The sequence below is a fragment of the Apus apus genome, chromosome 7, assembly GCF_020740795.1.
Source record: "Apus apus isolate bApuApu2 chromosome 7, bApuApu2.pri.cur, whole genome shotgun sequence".
Lineage (NCBI taxonomy): Eukaryota > Metazoa > Chordata > Aves > Apodiformes > Apodidae > Apus > Apus apus.
In genome coordinates this window covers 4721291-4739658 of record NC_067288.1, presented here as the reverse complement: position 1 = coordinate 4739658, position 18368 = coordinate 4721291, and the positions used below count along the sequence as shown (strand labels likewise).

At 55.6% G+C, this 18368-nt stretch overlaps 1 protein-coding gene across 7 annotated transcripts in view; it reads right to left on the bottom strand.

Annotated features, from left to right (window-relative positions):
- Nucleotides 1-7672: 7672 nt before the first annotated feature.
- CACNA1E (calcium voltage-gated channel subunit alpha1 E) overlaps nt 7673-18368 on the bottom strand; it is a 110525-nt gene continuing 99829 nt past the window's right edge. For 3 of the 7 annotated variants that reach the window (XM_051624692.1, XM_051624694.1, XM_051624693.1), the window contains 9 exons: nt 15845-15950; nt 14626-14733; nt 14002-14102; nt 13609-13715; nt 12737-12845; nt 11263-11391; nt 9592-9772; nt 8809-9002; nt 7673-8264 (listed from right to left, as the gene is read on the bottom strand). In XM_051624692.1, the coding sequence (XP_051480652.1) occupies nt 7719-8264; nt 8809-9002; nt 9592-9772; nt 11263-11391; nt 12737-12845; nt 13609-13715; nt 14002-14102; nt 14626-14733; nt 15845-15950 (1581 nt within the window). In that variant the 3' untranslated portion in view covers nt 7673-7718. Of the gene's footprint in view, nt 8265-8808; nt 9003-9591; nt 9773-11262; nt 11392-12736; nt 12846-13608; nt 13716-14001; nt 14103-14625; nt 14734-15844; nt 15951-17741; nt 17842-18368 lie in introns of all 7 variants that reach the window. The other 4 variants (XM_051624697.1, XM_051624695.1, XM_051624691.1 and 1 more) reach the window with 3 other exon arrangements.

Below are 18368 nucleotides of genomic sequence, written 5' to 3'. Positions count from 1 at the left end.
CTGCTGGGAGTGTCCCAGCTGTGCCCTGGTCTTAATGGCAGGTCACTCCTGCCCTGGACCTTTGAAGAGACACCCTGTTCCCAGCCCTGCAAGGGCTCTGAGCCCAGGGCACCACTGGGTGGGTTTGGGCTGCAGGTTTTCAGTCCTGGGCTCCCACCTACTCACCAGCCTTCCCAGCACCTCCCCTGCCCCTTGGTAGGGGTGCCTGGAGAGCCCTGCTTGGGTGAAAAGAAGATGCCAGCTGGGGAAGGAGAGCACTGAATGTTTTTTTGCATCAATTTAGAAGGCAGAATTGTGTTGGTTTGTGCTTTTTTCTTCTTATTATCTACCCAGAAATAGCAAAGGCAAGCACACAGTGAGCTCTTTCCTGCTCTATAGTATTTAACCATGAGATGGGACAGTGGGTAGAGGAGGCAGAGCCCTGCCTATCCCCTCACTCTCTGTCACCTGTAAAGCCCAAGGTAACACAAAGCAGCTCCCAAAAACCTCTTGGGACACAGTATTTACCAGCTGGCTCTTCCATGCACTGGAAGGGGCCCGTTTCCAGGGCAGTCCATGGTGTTTTACCTGCTCACATGGGGTCTGGCAAACACAGCTGGTGCAGATGTGCAGCTCGACATCACCGAGAGAGAAAGATCATTGTTGAAAGACACAAATAAATGGGAAGAATTGAAAACAGAGGTGCTGAACCAAGCTGGGCTGTTCAAACCTTCCAGGGTTTACATCCCTTGCGAGTGCATCCCACTCCCCTGGGGGTGGCTCCCCAGGTGCCAGAAAGGAGCAGTGGTTGCATGTGCTTGCTGAGGGGGGGGGATGCTTCACCCGAGGGGGGTGGGAGGTGCTCACCCAGGAACCGTTGGTGCTGCCAGCCCATGAGCCAGCACCAGCACGTGGCTCCCAGCATGAGTAAGCACCAGCCCCACTTCAGAGCCCACACACATCCTTGGCACCCGGAAAGCGCGCTTGGAAGCACCACCGGAGGAACAAAAGGGAAGGGGGGGACACACACACACACACAAGAGCCTCCCCCAGCCTCTCCCTTCTGAGCCATAAGCTGAGTCCCCCCCAGGGAGCAAAGCCCTGCCCCCTCAGCCTTGTACTTACGGATTTTAACCACCTCACTGGGCCTGGAAAAAGCAAGACAAGAATGTTTCGTTCTTTCACATTTTCCAGTCTCCCCTCCCTTGTCCCTTCCTCCCCCCAGGGGCTTGTGTTTGACTCCAGCATCTTCACATCCAAGTTTCTCTTGTTTTGCTGTAGGAGTGAGCATGGTCATTGCCAGGCATTTGACTGAGGGGGTGTTTGAGTGCCCAAGGACTGGAGCCAGGCTTCCCTGGCAGCCCCTCAGAGCTGCACAGTTGCTGGCATCCTGCCTCAAAACCCAGCCGGGAGAGTTACGGATGCGCCCAGTGCCACGTGCCTCCATTTGGTTTTGCAGGGGAAGAAAACGGGGCAGAGACACGAGTTCGCTTCCCAGGAAGGATCTTTTTTCCAGGGAGAAGAGCCAGGTGATGGGGTAATGATTTGCAGCAGTCCCAGAAAAAGGGCTGTTCAAGCCCTCCAGGTACCTGGATGCGAGACGAGCTGCGCACGACGCCCACCGCGGTACTGGAGCAGTGGGCAGGGATTGCTCTCACCTCCTGGGAGCCTGCAAGCTGCCTGGGCAGCTCTGCTGGGATTTGGGACTAGAAGAGCCCTTGAGGACCTATGGGCAAGGTGAGGGGAGCACACAGAGGCCAGGTTCTGGTGCTTCTGGTGGTCCTGTCCCCCAAGCCCCCGCACTCCTGCCAGCTGCATGCCAGCAGCATCTCTTTCTGGGGTACTTTTGTTCCCAATTTATCCCCTGTCTCCTGGAGCTATTATAAGCAGGTACAATCTGCATTGCCTTTGTTATTCAGATGATGTACAGATAATTTTAACCTTTCTCTTCCATTTGTCAAGGGGCTTTTTTTAGCCTCTGTGCCTGCCAGGCAGAGCACTGGCTCTCTGACAGTAAAGGTTCCCTGTTTTGCAGCACCAGTTTCCCTTGCTAGGGTGAAATTCTGCCTTCCCTGTGATGCTCCAGGTATGTTTTTCATGGCCCCAGATACATTAGGGGATTTAGGGTGGTTAAGCACTTCTCCCATCACTCACCTTGGCACCAGCCTCTCAGGCAGGGCTCCACGGGGTGTCCATCAGAGGGCTCCTCGCTCAGTCCTGCCTTCCAGAGAGTTCATACTTAAGAAACTCACTTCAAAAAAATGTTAATGAAGGACTTCTGGCCCACACAGAAAGAGGTCCTCTCCTTAAGCTGCTTCCAGTGCCAGTGCAAAGCCCTCAGTGATGGAGAAGGCAGCATCACCCTGCAGAGCCTTCCCCACAGTCAGGGATGAAGACCACTTTTTTGGCTCTATAATGGGAATGGGCCTCCCAGACTGGACTTTGCCTTCAGCCTCTGGCTGTCACTGCATCCATTGCCCAGGCAAGTGCACTCAAAGCCAGGCCATCTCCTGAGTGATGATCCTATGGAACTGCACACTTCCCCCAGAAAACATGCTTTTTAGCTCTTCATTAGCCAAAGAATTGAAAACCAAACCTGACGCTATTTGGGAAATGAAGTGGAAGATGCAAAAAGTGAAGGGTGACATTACAGCTAGTTCCTATAGGTCATGACATTTGGACTTGGTCCTTGGTGGCACCAAGCTGAGAGGGGCAGCAGCATGTAGGAGACGCACAGGAAAAGCTTGGCTCAAAGTGGCCTGAAGGAGCAGAGCAATTGCCCCCATCCTTCCCTGAGCTCTTCTCAGCACAGCACCCTCCTGTCACCAGGAAAGAAAAGAGTTCCTGCTGAAAAGCCATAAAATATCCCTGTCACCAGCACTCAGTCTGCAGAGAGCCAAAGACTGCTGAACCCCCCTCTGACTGCCAGAGAACTTTATGTGCTTTGAACAGCTCTGCAGAAAAAGAAACAAGACCTGACTTCAGCACCTTTGCTTGACAACTTACCTGTGAGCTTTGGGCCAAGCAGAACCATCTGAAGCCACTTGACATCTCCAGGATGCAGGCGTGGAGGGGTGGCCAAGCTGTTTGAATCCCCCAAAGCTCTGGATCCCAGCAGGTTTTCCAAGCCCTCAGTCTACAGGCTGGTGCTCCCTCATGTCTCCCCAGGGATGCGATGTCACCACGATGCTCTTGGTTTCTCCAGACCAGTTTGCTGTGGTGCTGCTATTAACAGCTCCTCTGGCTCCTGCTCCCAGTGCCCCCAGACCCCTGGTGTCCCCCAGCTGGTGTGTCTGGACACAGCCAGGCATGAGACAAAGCTTCCCTGAGGTGATAACCCTAAATAATGTCCTCCCTGCCTCTCTCCTTCACAGTACCCCCCGCCCCCCACCTGGGGACCACAGGGATGCAGGGGGTGCCCACCCTGGGGACTCACCCTCCCAGGTGATGGCGCTGTTCCACACCATCCCTGCCATGGGGACCTTTAGTGGGGTCCTGCATCTCACCCGGGGGTCCCCACAGACCTGCCAGCATGGGGGGATGGGGGATGCCAACAAGATGGGCTCCGTGGCGATTCTTTACAACAAGGTTTTATTTTTCTTTCTTTTTGACAAAAAACATTGAAGTTGTACATGGCCTCAGTCAGTTTGGTTCCCCCGTTGGGTCCAAACGAGCATATTATGTTACAACATCCCACCCCAGTGCCCAGGGATGAAGGCAGATTATCTCCCACCCACCCAGGAGCTGCCAGCCCCACACGCTGGGGGGGGGGGGCTCTGCCCTCCCAGGCCTCATGAGGGGACAGGAGGATGGGGCTGGGGGCTCCAGGGCTGCCTCATCTCCCCACATACCCTCCACAGTCCCCCCCCCCCAGGAGCTTTGAGCCCAGTCCCACCACCAAACTGGGAACTGGTGTCATGCTACTGGTGAATTCCTGCCCAGGCAGGTGCTTGCCCTATGCAGGCAGTGGTTGAAACATGTCCCCCCCCAACTTTCTCATCCTCCTTGCCATGGTCAGACACAGCCAGCAGGCACCAGCAGTGGAGTGGCAGATCCCCAGGGTCCGGGAGGCAAAGGAGATGTCCAAAAAGCCATGGACGAGAGATCGTACAGCAGCAAAGTAAGTCCAACAGCAAAGAGCAGGCTGCAGTGGCACCTCAGGGCTGCTTTTCCTTCCCCCTTGATGCAGTCTTTTCCATTGTTCTCCCGGGGGTTGTTTTTGGTTTCAGATATGTGTTTTATAGGTGCCACCTTGTCCCCCACAGGTCCCTGCCTGCCCTGGGCTATTGCAGGAGAGACAGGAGCAGGCCATTTTTTGGGCCCCTCCAGGAAAAAGGGAGCTCTGGTTTGCTTCGTATAGTTTCTGTATGTTAGTAAAACCAAGCTCTCACATGCCAAAAAAGCTCAGGGTCAGACATCACAGCCTGCTGTCACGTGCAGGTGCACCCAGCCCATACCAGCCCTGCAGAGCATTGCCCCACTCTGGGGCTGAGGCAAAACCAAAAAAAAAGCCCAAACCTTGGAAATCTGCATGAAACAGTGCCCCCTCCTTTAAGAGCATCCCTCTCTCTCCCTCCCACCCAACAGGCACAGACACAAAAAGCCACCTCCTCCCCTCCCCTCGGGCTGTTACTCAGAGCCCAGCACTGTCAGACATTTCCCTGCAATTAGAAGCAGCCCAAGCTGGCACCTATAATTAGAGCAGGTTCAACGTGGGCTCCCCTGGCTCCCCAACACCACTGCACCCCCAGGTTGCCCCTCAGGCCTGGCTCCCCCAAGTCCCTGCACAGGCAGCAGTGCTCCAGTGGCTTCAGGTTGAAGCCACCAGCTGCTCATGGCTGGCTGGAAGGGGACAGGACATTCCTATGCCACCAGCCAGCACCTTCCCCACAGCTTGTCCCCATGGAGACAGGGGATGTAGGAGATGAGCCAGAGCAATGGAGAGGGCTTCCTGGGGAATTTTCAGGTCCTTTGGCAGCCAGAAGTGTTTGTCTGGGAAGTGTAGGGTGAGCAGAGACAGCAGAGGTGTCATATGCAGGCAGAGACCAAACAAGGCAGTAGGAGGGTTTGGCCCCATAAGTAGAACCTGCTTCTTGGGTGCTTGGCCGTTAGAAAGAGGGGGTTTGGGCCATGACCGAGCAGGCAGCCTTTGGAGCTGGTGGGATTTTCTTCTTGCAAAGCAGAGCTGCCCTGGGCAAGCTCACAAAGCAATTGGAGCAGGGGCTGATCTGCACATGCAGGAGTGGGGCAGTTTGTGCCCACTGCATCTTTCAGTCAGGAGAAGACACAGAGGGAATCATGGAATCACAGAATAGTTTGGGTTGGAAGGGACCTTAAAGATCATCTAGCTCCAACCCCCCAACATGAGCAGGGACACCTCCCACTAGACGAGGTTGCTCCAAGCCCCATTCAGCCTGGCCTTCAACATTCCCAGGGATGGAGCATCCACAACCTCTCTGGGCAACCTGTGCCACTGTTTCACCACCCTCACAGTGAAGAATTTCTTCCTAATATCAGCTTAAAACCTCTCCCCCTCATCCTATCAGTCCATATCCTTGCAAATAAAGTCCCTTTCCAGCTTTCCTATAGCCACTTCAGGTACTGGAAGGCAGATGTAAGGTCTCCCTAGAGCCTAAACACAGGTTATTCAGGACCAAAGCAAAGCCTGAGGGCTAGAAAATAGCCCTGAGAATCCAGACCACAACAACAAGCAGCAGAGTGAAGCCATGGGCAGGAGGAAGGGCAGGACAAGAGCTGTGCCACCTCCCCAAGCCCAGCCCTGCAGGCTGAAGGCCACATCCCATCTCCACACACATGGCCATGTCTGGTCCAACTACACCGACCAGACCCCCAGCCCATGGAGGAAACCCTTCCCTGAGGCTCCAAGGGCTCAGCACTCTCCAGCTCCCCAGGACCACGCTGGTGCTGATGACCAACAACTCGCAGCAGAAGCACGCTGGTCATCACCAGGACGAGCTTACCCAGCCATCACTGCAAGGCCACCAGCATTCCCCCACGGATCATTAGCATGTAACTGCTAGATTAATTAACGACTGGCACTGGAAGGTGGCCCTGTACTGCATGTTCAGTGTTTGCAGGAGGTTTGAGCCCCCCTCTGCTCACCCCCAGGACCAGGCTCCTCTCCCCAACACCTGCTGGCTCTCAGACATCCACCCACCAGCTCTCAGACACCCACCAGCTCTCAGACACCCACCTGCCCCCACACTGGGGCTGTGGGGTTTGCAAACCCAGCCAGCTCCATGGCAACCCCCTCAGGAGGGGAAACTGAGGCAGGGGAGGCACCAAGGCTGGGCTTCTCTGCCAGGACAGATCTTAGCATACCGTCACACACGCACAACATCTTCTCTCCCCTGCAGACATGGGAATCTTCTTTTCCTGGGAAAACACAGGAAAGAGGGTTCTGAGAGCTTTGCCATCACCCCCCTGGGCACCAAGCAAGCTGTGCCCCCAGGGACAGCCCCATCCTCGTCCCTTGGACTTCCCACTCCTGCGGGCACCAGCTGGCTGCAGAGCCACCCAAAGGCCTCTTGCTTGTGGCCACCTCAAACGCAATTCCCACTGCTGTAAACATCTTGGCTGGAGCGGGGTGACATTCCCAAAACTCTGCCAGAGCAACGGGTGCACAGCAGCCCCCCCCCCCCGGGGGAAGGCTTGATCTTGCCCCCGCCAAGCGGGGGGTGGATGCAGTAAGAACCCCGAGGGGCTCCCCCAGCATGGTCAGATGACTAAAACAAATCCATGTATGTGTATATCTTTATATATACAGGATATAAATATATATACACACACATTCCATATGTACACACACAGCCACACCTAGAGCTCTCCGTATATAAATAGATGGGTGTCAGTGGGAGACAGGATACATTCGGCAGTGCTAAGCCCCCCACCCTGCCCTCACCTGCCCCAGTACAAACCAGTTGGCTTTGGTTTTGCCCCCCCACGGCAGCTAGAGCCCATCCAGTCTGCCCGGTGCCCCCCCCCCCCCCGGACCCCATCATCACACCTCACCCCTTTGCCGGGCTGGATGAGACCCTTGGGGAGGGAAAGGCAAAGCCACAGCAGCACAAGCCTGAGCAACAGAGCAAAGGGGGCCCCACGGTGCCCCCTGTGCTGGGACTCTCCGGCCTCGGGAAGTGGAAAACCATCAGGATGAGCCTTTCCAGAGGTCCTGCTTGGGGCAGGGAGCCAGGCTGTGGCTCGGGGGGGGAGCTCTAATTTCCACCCCCCCCAGCACACATGCCCCAGCCAGGCCACATCCAAAGTTTCTCTGTGCAGAAAAAAAAAAAATATAAAAATAATAGTAACAAATGAAAGTCAACAGATTTTAATTTTTTTTTTTTTTTTGCACAAAGACTTTTTTCTTTGCTTTGTTTTTGTTTTTCCTTCCCCCTCCGTTCCGGTCGGTTTTGGTTGGTTGGTTGGTTTGGTTTGGTTTTCTCCTCCTTTTTTTTTTCCCCTCCGCATTTGGGGTTGGTTTGTGGACTCGTTTGTTCGTTTTATTATTATTATTATTATTATCATCATCATCATTGTCGTTTTTTGTTGGTTTTGCTTCATTCCCAGGCGTGGCGAAGAACATGCATTGGAGAGGGGGGCGGGGAGGGAGGGCAGGACGGCGGTGGGGTGGGGAGGGTGAGATGGGGGGCGGTGGGATGGGCCGGGGTGGAGGGGCTGGAGTCGGGGGGGTGGTGTTGGGGGGCGGCGAGGGGCGGTTTCTAGCACTTGTCGTCTTCCTCGGTGTCGCTGAGCACGTCGATGCTGGCCCCGCACATCACGCCCTGCCCTGCCCCTCGCCTCCTCCTCCGGTAGTGCCCGTTGGGCATTTGCCAACTGTGCCGCAGCGGCGGGGCGGAACCGATGGTGTTGGAACGGCCCAGGCTGGTGGCGACGGCCGCCTCGAAGGTGAGGGTCTCCTCCTCACCGCAGTCCGAGGTGTGGGAATCGTCGTGCAGGGCCAGGTAGGGCTCCGAGATGTAACGCTGAGGGGTAGAATGTCGGCTTTGCTTCCCTCCCGCCGGGGAACTGGAAGACTCGGTGGTCAGGCCGGCGGCGTTGGGTTCCAAGGTGGAAGAGAGGAGCGGGGATCCCCCCTCGCTCTCCTGGGCGGGGGGTGAGGCGTCCCCGGGGTGCCGCAGCATGGAGGTGTAGGAGAGGAGGGGACGTGGCTTGGGGGGCACCGGCGGGAGCTGGCGGCGGCCTCGCCGGGGGGTGCTGGTGTCCGAGATGGAGGGGATGGAGCTTTCGCTCAGGGAGCCCATGCCCTGCAAAGCACCGAGACAGGCTGGGGAATACAGGGGTGACAGGGAGAGCCCTGCTGCACCCACCACCCCTGCTCCAAGCCTGGGCTCCCCGCAGCGTCCTCCTGCTCGGACAAAGCCCTGTCACACCCTCGCCCACCCCGTCCCTGCCTCGGGGTCTGCTCTTGGTGGTCAAAAGTCAAAAGGACCCACGGGACCACTGCGGGAAGAGCTAAGAGCAGCTCTGGTCTCCACGGGCAGCACCTCCGTGGGCTTGGAGCACACTCGAGCACTGGCATCTCCAGGCTTGTGTAGCTGGGACACCCCAACCTTGGCAGGGAGCGGATGCCACAGTGGTGAGAGGGTCAGTCTGGAGATCCACCCCTCTCCCCAAATGCTCTGCAGGGTTTCCAAGCAGCCCTAACCTGCTCGGCATTGGAGATGCCACCAACAGGAGGAAAAAAATGGCACAGAGCTCCTAGAGTAGGGGGTTCATCTCCTCCAGTTTTGGCAAGGAGCTTTTCCTATTGACCCCTAAGCCTTTAGGAAGGGGGTTTTCCTCACCCACCTGCCTGTTGGGCGTCTGTGACCTGCCCTCGCTGGGTGACTGGGACTCCCGCCGCCGCTCCGGAGACTCATCCTGTGCCTGGGGACTCCTCTCCTCCGAGTTGCAGCGGGAGATGTCGGGGGACAGCAAGTGCTTGCGCTCTTTGGATCGGCCCCGCTCCCTGCCGCCTGAGCGGTGCCCGTCGGACCGGTGGCCTGAGGGACATCCCCGTCAGCCATCACCGTCCCCCCTCCCCAGGATGCTCGGTTGGGGGGTGGTGGGGTGTTTTTTTTTTGGCATTATCAAAGAATCATGGAACGGTTTGGGTTGGAAAGGACCTTAAAGATCGTCTAGTCCCACCCTCTGCTTGCATAGGGACACCTCCCACTAGACTTGGTTGCTCCAAACCCCATTGAGGGTGGCCTTGAACACTTCCAGGGATGGGGCAGCCACAGCTTCTCTGGGCAACCCAGGCCAGTGTCTTACCATCCTCACAGTGAAGAATCTCTTCCTCATATGTCATCTAAATCTCCCCTCTTTCAGCCTGAAACCATTACCCCTCATCCTACCACTCCATGCCCTTGTAAAAAGCCCCTTCCCAACTTCCCTGGAGCCCCTTCAGGCAATGGAAGGAGCTCTAAGGTCTCCCTGGAGCCTTCCCTTCTCCAGGCTGAACACCCCAACTCTCCCAGCCTGTCTCCAGAGCAGAGCTGCTCCAGCCCTCTGAGCATCTCTGTGGCCTCCTCTGGACTCACTCCAACAGCTCCACCTCCTTCCTGTGCTGGGGGTTGGTGTGGGACTCACCCGAGTCGGCGTTGAGGCGCCGGGCAGAGAGCTGGAGCGAGGAATGGTAGCTGCGCCGGCGGGACTTGTAGGTATTGTCACTGCTGCGCTCCATGGAGAACTCATCCAGCCAGGAGCTGTTGGTCCGTTTGTCCCGGATGGTGGAAAACGATCGGCGCATCGAGCTGGTGTCTGTCACCACCTGCCAGGAGCAACCCCGGCCAGCCGGGGAGGGGGTGAGTGCCAGGCAGGGCTGGGGCAAGGAGGGGGAGGGATGGTGGTTGAGCAATTAGCAGATCACTCGTCATCGTTGGCATGGCAGCCTCTGGGATGGGGAGATTTGGGGTGCGAGGGAAAGGCCAGACCCCACAGCACAGCCCTCCCTCCCCCCCCCCCCCCACCAGATAATCTCTGTACAAACTGGGGGGTGGGGAGGAAAGTGGGGTTTAGCTTTGGTGAGCCCTGCCCCAGCTGGCTGGGAATTGTGCTCCACGAGCAAAGCCAGTGGCTGGGATTCAGGCACCACGTGTCAGGGTGGTAGCAGCAGCAGCCCCGGGGCATGGGGACATGGGGGGACCAGGCCATTGTCCCACAAGCTGCCTCAGCATCCCTCCCTGCCTTGAAAACAGGAGTGAGCAGAGCAAACAGACATCGAAGAAGAAATCAGTGAGAGAGGAGGAGTCCTCCAGTGCCCCTTGCTCTGTGGTTATTTTCCTGGCTGCACTGGTCCTCCTTGGTCCTCCTTTACCCACACATCCCCTTTTCTTGCACTCATTCCCTCTCTCCCCACCCGTGCTGTTGCTGTATCATCCCTCTCCTTTCTCCCTTCCATGATTCTCCTTTCTACCTTCTCCTCTCCTTCTAGCTTATGTTCTCACATGTTTTGTGGAAAACATCACCTCCTTCTACATTTTCCTTTGCTTGATTCTAGTAGCTTTTTGCACCTGCAGCCTCAGGCCATTCTTCATGTCTCCTTTCCCCACACCATACCCTTTCTTCTCCCATCCTCTCCTTCTGATCATCTCCCCCACTGCCAAAAGGTCAATAAAGCCCACAAGACAAAGCCTCATTTCCTCTTCACACCTTCCTCTTCCCCCCCCCAACCCCCAAAGTGCCACAATATGTCACACACCAGGACCTCTGTGAGAAAGCAGACCCAGAGACTTCACAGCAAAACCAAACTCTGTGTCTCGTGGAGGCTGAGTACAAGATGGAACAACAGAGAAACCGGGCAGACAAACGAGGAGGTGAAATGTGGCCTGGGTTCCACCAGACAGATGGAGAAGTGTGTGCAGTGGGACAACAGAAAAGGAAGGAAAAGGCATCCCAACACCTGGGAGACATCTGACAGTGGGCTGGGAATCCTCGAACCTCAGCCAGTGCCTGGAGGAAAGGAGTAGGGTCCCACTATGTGGGGACCCTGCAACCTCCTGGCATGGCCCTGCTCCACCATGAACCTCCCACGTGGGCCAGGAGATGATTCCCCTGGCTGCCCTCTGCTGCCAGTGTCCCCCGTGTAGGGGAACAGCAGCTCTCCTGCTTGTGCAGCAACCCCAAAAGATGGAGAGTTGCTCCAATATCAGGATGCTGGGGGAAGCCATGGGGACTTACTCAGAGCAGAGAGAAGCCCCAGCATTACCTGGTGGGCTTTGCTTGGACCCAGCACCTGGGGGGTGCTTTGCTTGGTTTTACCTGGGGATCCACAGTGAGACGAGGCATGGAGGAGGCCCTCTCAGAGACAGCGTGGTCCTGAGTGTCCATGGGAAGGTAGCTGCCACGGTTAGAGGGCTGCACTCTTTGAAACTCCCTAACCTCTGGCTCCTGGAAACAAACACACAGCTCTTGGGATGGGGTTGGAGCGGGGCAGCACGTTGCTTTCTGCTCCGTTTGCAGGGGACAGCCCTGCTCGCTCCACAGGGGACAGATTTCAAGTGGGCCAAGAAGGGAGAGGCTAAAACATCTCATCTGCCCCTGAAAAAAATCATCTCCCAGTCACAATCCGTTGCTGGTGAGCCCAGACATGGTGCTTCAGGCTGGCCTGATGGCCAGTTCATCTCACACCCCTGCAGTGACAGTGGAAACCCTGCCCAGATCTGGGGATGCCCTGACTGCCTGGGGCTTCAACACCTCCTTTTGCCAAAAGAGGATAAAAGTAGGGGATTTTCCTTCTGACCCTGCTTTAAAGGCTTTCTGGCTGAATAACAGAAAGCACACCACTTTGGTTAATTCCCAGTTTAGGGGACTCCCCTGTACCAGGACATAGTGTCAAGGAGATAGGCAGGGAGTGACCCTGCAGATCTGCTAGAAGGTGACTTTCTGGGGGATGTCGGGGGGGCTGGAGTCTCATCGGCCACTTTCCCCACCAGCAGGATGGTGGGGTGGTCGGGGTGGTGGGGGCAGGGGATGGTACACAGGTGACACAGAGTGCTACAGACCCCCGGGGGACACGGACTGGGCTGGAGATGCACAGTGGTACAACGCTGCACCTGACGGGCATCGGGTGGTGCACGAACGCACACGCACAGACACAGGTCTATAGAGATGTATATATGTATATACGTATAGATATATGCACAGACAGACAGACACTGCTGCTGCTGGCCCACGTAAGTGTGAGGCCGGAGGTGTGTGCTCCCATTGGAGACACTTTGATGGCTCCGTTTGGGAGCGGGGACACCAGCACTGACAACAACATGAACACGAATCCAAAAACATCAGATACCATCACTCAGCACAGGGTAACCCACTGAAACGAGCGCTCAGTGGCAAAAAAAGAGAGGCCTGTGAAGAGAAGGATGTTTTACTGCAGGACATTGGACCAACATTGGGCCAACACTGGCCCCTGGTCATGGCTCTTGCCCCAAAAGCACTTGCCTGGCTCCACCAGCCAGGGCTAGCCCAGGGATGGCTTCATCCCCAGTGCCTGGGTAGAGGCGAGGGGCCAGAGCCTCAGCTGGGGGACCCCCGGGGATGTTTGTCCCCTGCTTTGGATCTCTGTGTGATCCAACAGCTGCCATCCCTCCCCAGAGGGGCAGGCAGCAGCGTTTCATTGCCGTGCCAGCAGCCCCACACCTCCCTGTGCCTACAGCCCCACACCTCCCTGTGCCCACAAGCACCCTCGCCAGGACGGCAGGTAGAGCCCCCACCAGGCAGTGTAGGACTTTACCAGAGACTGGTGCTCCTGGTACTGCCCATGGGTGGGATCCATGCACGCCAGCTGAAAGATCTCCTGTGGTGAGAGCGGGCTCAGTGAGGGGAACCCGCTCCGGCTGCTCCTGCAAAGACAGTCCAGCTTCAGGGAGGCCACAAGCCAGGTGCTGCCAGCACTGAGCATCACCTCTCTGGCAGTGCAAGGCCAGGTTTGCCCCCCAGGCTGCCGAGACCTCCAGGACAAACATCATGTTCCTTGGAGAGCTGAAACGGTGCCCAGGCAGGAGAGGACACCAGTGCTACAGGTCCCGAGCGAGCAGTGGGGACATATCAGAACCACAGACTGGTTTGGCTTGGAAGGGACCTTGAAGATCATCCAGTTCCAATGCCCTCTGCGTGGGCAGGGACACCTCCCACTAGACCAGGTTGCTCCTGGCCCCATCCAACCTGGCTTTGAACACTTCCAGGGATGAGGACATCCTGATTTAGGACTAACTGGGGACATTCCAGTGCCAGCAATTCCCATCATCCCATTTCCATCAACCACAGTGCTAGGACCTCCCGCCCACTGACCCTGCACCATCACTCCTGCTCCACTGCTCTCAAAGTTCAGGTCCATCCTGGACCCTGCTAGGTAAGAGAGATTGGGACAGTCCATGAAGACACTTGGCCACCCCCAACACTGTTGCTGATGCTGACACACCCCAGCTACCTAGGACCCTGCAAAAGCTTTGTGCCAGGAGCTGTGTGCCCTGGACAGGTTTTCCCCTCTCTTGGCAGCTCTTTAAACCTCTGTACATCCCAGTATCAGCTCCAGAGAACAAAAAGAGGGCTGCAGGAATAGAAAATCAACAGGACCACCTCCCTTCTTCTCAGGGAACTACTCACAGGCCTGAGAGAGTGTCTTGCTGGAGGTAAGGCAGAGCCTTGGCATTCGAGATGATTTCCTGTGGCAAGGAGGACGGCTCCATGCGCTGGAACATGGGGGCATTTTTCTGTATTGAGGAAAGGAAGAAGCTGAGCTTGTAGGAAAGGCAGATGAACATCCAGTGCTTCACCACCCAAGTCCCTGCCACGTGGGGAGGCGACAGCATGCTGGTGTTCAGTGTCAGGGACCAAGGATGCACGTACACCACGCCTTGTAGTCACCAAAGCCCACCCTGTTACCGCCATCCTCATCCCTCAGCTGCATCCCACATTTGGTCAGGACGTGGCAGGAAGCAGCAAGGGTGCTCTGAGCATCCCCCTCCTGCCCACCCGTGTGCCCTCACTGAGCCTCACCTGCTCCTCCAGCTGCTGCCGCTGCTTCTTGGCTTTGCTCTGCTTGTAGTAATCCATGATCATCATGGCTGCATATATTTTGCCAACAGTCAGGTCAGAGGCTGAGAGCATAAGAGGGGAAGGAAAGTGGGGGACACTTTTGTCTTTAGCAGAAGGAGCAGGTCTGAAGGCATGGATCTCAGGAAGAGCCCTTCTGGTGGAGACCTTGGTGACCCCCAGAGCCTGCTCACCGCTCCGGAAGAGAGATGAACATCCAGATTCTCCAGGTGGAGATAAAATGGCTGGAGATGCCTTGAAAGCATCATCATAAACCACCGAGAAACACATCTTCTTCACATCATCATATCTAAAAGAGCATGTGATGCTCAGCTTCCTGCCCATGTGTGCTTCAGAGATGATTTACAGGACACTCTCTGGGTTTGGCAGGTGGTCACTGCAAACTGAGCATTTTATAAGAGGGTTTCCAAGCAGCCGGGCAGAAGCCAGCCTGAAGACACACAAACCCTTTTCCCACTTCTCCTTCAGCTGGGGATGGGTCTGACTGGTCTCCACCTCCCATTGGGAAGAAGCTACCACAGGTACGATTGAAACTTGGCAGCAATGATAGCCCTCACAGAGACTCACTTTTTGGCATGGGTACCAACAGGTCAAGCATCTTCTGGGATAGGTGAGGCCAAATAGTCAGGATCTCCTTTTGAAGCTCGGAGTCTAACTGCTGCCAATCTGCACCACCTTGAACAGAGGAGGGGGGAAAAATAACCCACACACATCAAGACCTGGGCACCAGGGTCCAACTGAAAACACCCCTTTCCCATCCTGAAGTGAGGCCCACAAGCAGCAGCCAGCTCTGTCTGGGCTGGGAGGGCCACCTTGCATCATTGAGCCTGGTCTCCTGCTCTTGCAGGGAAACTTTACTACCACCCCTTCCATATGTGCCTCCATCTCCCCATCCCCTGCCCTCCCACACAAAGCTACCATCTCCAAGATCGCCTTGGGTCCGTCTCTGCGGCTCCAATCCTACTCCAGCCCACACACACCTGCTGCTGCCCCACTTTCTCTTTGCTGGGGAGTGGATCATGTGCTGGTGAAAGAGAAGCTCTGCTTGGTTGGAATCCTTAACTACTCAGCGATGCTGCACAAGGAGAGCAGAGCTCTCTGGCCAGCAGTGAAGAGCACTGCTGAGCTTAGGAGGACTCAAAGAGAGCTGCTGTCAACTCATTGGAGACACAGGGCAACAGTGCTCAGCTGTAGGAGACCCAAGTCCAATTCTCTGCTTTATCTAGAGGGGCTCAAACCCAAAGAGCTGCCTCAACACTGAGCTTCTGCTGATACCTTGCCTTGGGCTGTGTTGTTTTCCTGACCTCTTCCCAGGGGACCTTTTACTGAAAATGGCATGTTTCTGCTGAAAGCTTTTGATCGGATGAATCAGGGCATTTCCAGCAACAACAAGAAGCAGGTTTTCCTGCTCTGAATATTTTATCTTCCCTGAGAGATATTTCTGTTCCCCAGTCTTAAGAAGACAAGCACATGTGATCTCTTCCCTCCTTGGTTTGATTTTGTACATGGGGAAGAAGGGGATTTCTCTCTCTTCCTCCTTTACACAGTGGACATCAAGCAGCTTCTAGTGGAAAACTGTCCACCTGTTCCCTGAAGAAACAGATTTATTGATGTATTTCTTTATTCTTACAGAAAGCAGCAGAAATTTGCCTGTTCAAAGTAATCCCTTCCACCCACATCTGGGGTCACACGTGATGTCCTCATCCTGCCCAAAAAGGACGAAAGTGCTGGACGCTCTGAAACCCTCCTGGTTCTGTCTCCTTCTCTACACCCCTGCCAACCCTACCTTTGGCAATTTTTATGTCCAAGGCCGTGCGTATCAGGGCCATCAAGGTGGAGGTAAAATGGACTGTCATGTCCTCAGCCACGGGCATGTTCATCAGGACCAGTCTCTGCGCAAGAGAGAGAAGAAAACAGCGGACGGAAAACAATATCGAAAAACACATCGACCAGGCTGGAGGAAAAGAAATTAATACACTAAAGAAAAAGGGGAAAATCAAAATAATAATAATAATAATAAAAATAATAATAAATAAAAATAAAAAGCAACAAAGAGTGTCAAAACAGCACAGCCAAAAAAGAAGGGCAAGGATCACCCTGCCAACCCCACCACCCTGCACCCACCCCAACCCGGCTCCTTCCACCCCAGGACACCGGCTCACTGCCTTCCAGGGCTCCTCCTGCACCCCAGGAACAGCCCCTGAGCCCCCCTCTCCGTGGCATCAGGGCTGCCAAGGCACCTCCCGGCACTTTTGGGAAGACACACCTGATCCCTCAGGGATGCGGGTGCCGGGAATGCTCGGGAAGGGGAGAGGGAGGCTCAGGTTTCTGTTCCCAGGGGGTTTGGCTTTCCAGCTCTCAACCCTTCCCACCTGGGGCAGGGGAGAGAGGAGGATCCCTAACCTCCGGGGACTTCAGATGGGCTGGATTCCTCTAGCATGCTACATCCTGGCGCTCCCTTTTTGCGTCTTTCGGAGATGAAGTTTGCCAGCACATGCACAGGGTCCAAATTATCCAAGGGTGGGGAAGGGAAGGAGGGGTAGTGCAGAAGGAAAGAGAGAAGGGCAACCAAGGCAGGTCAGACACGCCATGCTCCTTCCCCACCCTGGGCAGGCGGGGTGCAAACCAAAGTGACCAGATCCACTTTCCAGAGAGTATATTTTGCTTTGTGAATACCTTGGGTCATCCCTTCCCTGCCCATTCCTTTTCACCTGGCTTCTCACTTCCTTTCCCTGTCTTCGAGCCTCCCTTTTGCTCCTGGAAGAGTAGGATGTTGGATGTATGCATGTGTGAAAAACCCTTTGAGAGCTGGAGAGGGTGGCAGGGCACTTGCAAGTGTGCAGACATCCCCTCCTCACCAGCCCTGACTGTTGCTGAAAGGGCTGTGGGCAGCAGCCCACGGCCAAGAGAAGCTTCAGGTCACTCCAGACTTGGGCACCACATCACTCTGTAGCTCTGGGTCTTGCCCTAGCAGCTGCTGCCCTCAGCAGTGCCACACAGCTCCCAGCCCACCTCCTGCAGGGCTCACTGTGCTCCTGCTCCATGCCTACATTGTGCCTGTGCTGAGCCAACTGCTCAGCCCGGGAGGAACCAGGGGGTAAAATTCAGAGACACCTTTCAAAGGCACCTGGCTTTGCCTTGCCCAAGCCATCCTTGGGATAGCTCATGCCAATGTGCCTGGCTCCTCGTGCCCTGCAAAGCTGTTCCTGTGGGGTATGTCCTTGCTGCTCACCTACTTCTCATCTCCATGGGCCTTAGTCCCGTTTTCTGCACTGGCTGGGACGAAGATGGTTCCAAGCCCAGCAGATGAGCTTGGGTCAGTGAGCTCCTAAGGACATCTCACTTGCCTGACTCTGCTACAGGGCTGCTCTTCACCTCATCTCCTCCAACCTTTCCACTTCCACACTATTGCTGATCTTGCTCCTCCTCTTCCACTGGGGTTCTTCCACCCCAGAGCTCCCCAGGCTTGCAAGTGACCACGACAGCATCATGTGCGTGGGCAATGGAGACCAACCAGTGTGGCCAGGGCTCTTCAGAGCACACAGGGCTCACCAGGAGTGAGCTCAACACATGCTGGAGAACCCCAACACCTCCCCAGCTCTCCCCAGCCCCTCCTCCCATGGTTCCCTCAAGCCCCAGCTCCTGCTCAGCTCTAGCCCCCATAGAAGGAAGGGTTGATCTACCTTATAGGCCACTTTGGAAGGACATCTCTTGCCGAGGCCTAGCGGTGGTGACATAAGAGTCAGCATTTCATACATCTCAGTGTAATGGATTCGGCCACTGCTCATGAAGGGGGAAGGGGAGGGAGGGAGGTGCAGAGAGAGAGGCGGCATTCCCAGAGAGCGGAAAAACGGACAAACAAAAGTCGTACAGGAAAACAGGAGAGAGAAGGAGAAAAAAAAAGAAAAAATAAGAAAAAAAAAAGAGAAAAAGAACAAACGAACAAAACAAAACAAAAAAACAACCCAAGAAAACAAACGGACAAACAGGAAAAGAACAGGAAACCCGTTAATCAAGGCAAATCATACATGAGACTGTCCTGATGTGGATTTATAGCACTGCTCACACAGACCCAGGAATGCTGGCGGAAAGCAACTCACCCCTCTCTGCTGCTGGCCTCCGGCGCCTGCCTCGCTAGCAGCCTGGGAGCCTTTCCCTGGCCTCAACCTCCTTCCTAAAGCCCTCCAGCAGCCCCCAACTTCTCCCACAGGTTCCAGGGCTGTGTGCGAGTGGTATAAATCAGATACACGGCACTCAAGCCATGGGTTATTTTGGAGAGAAGGGTGGTTTGCACCACAGCGCTCTGCGGC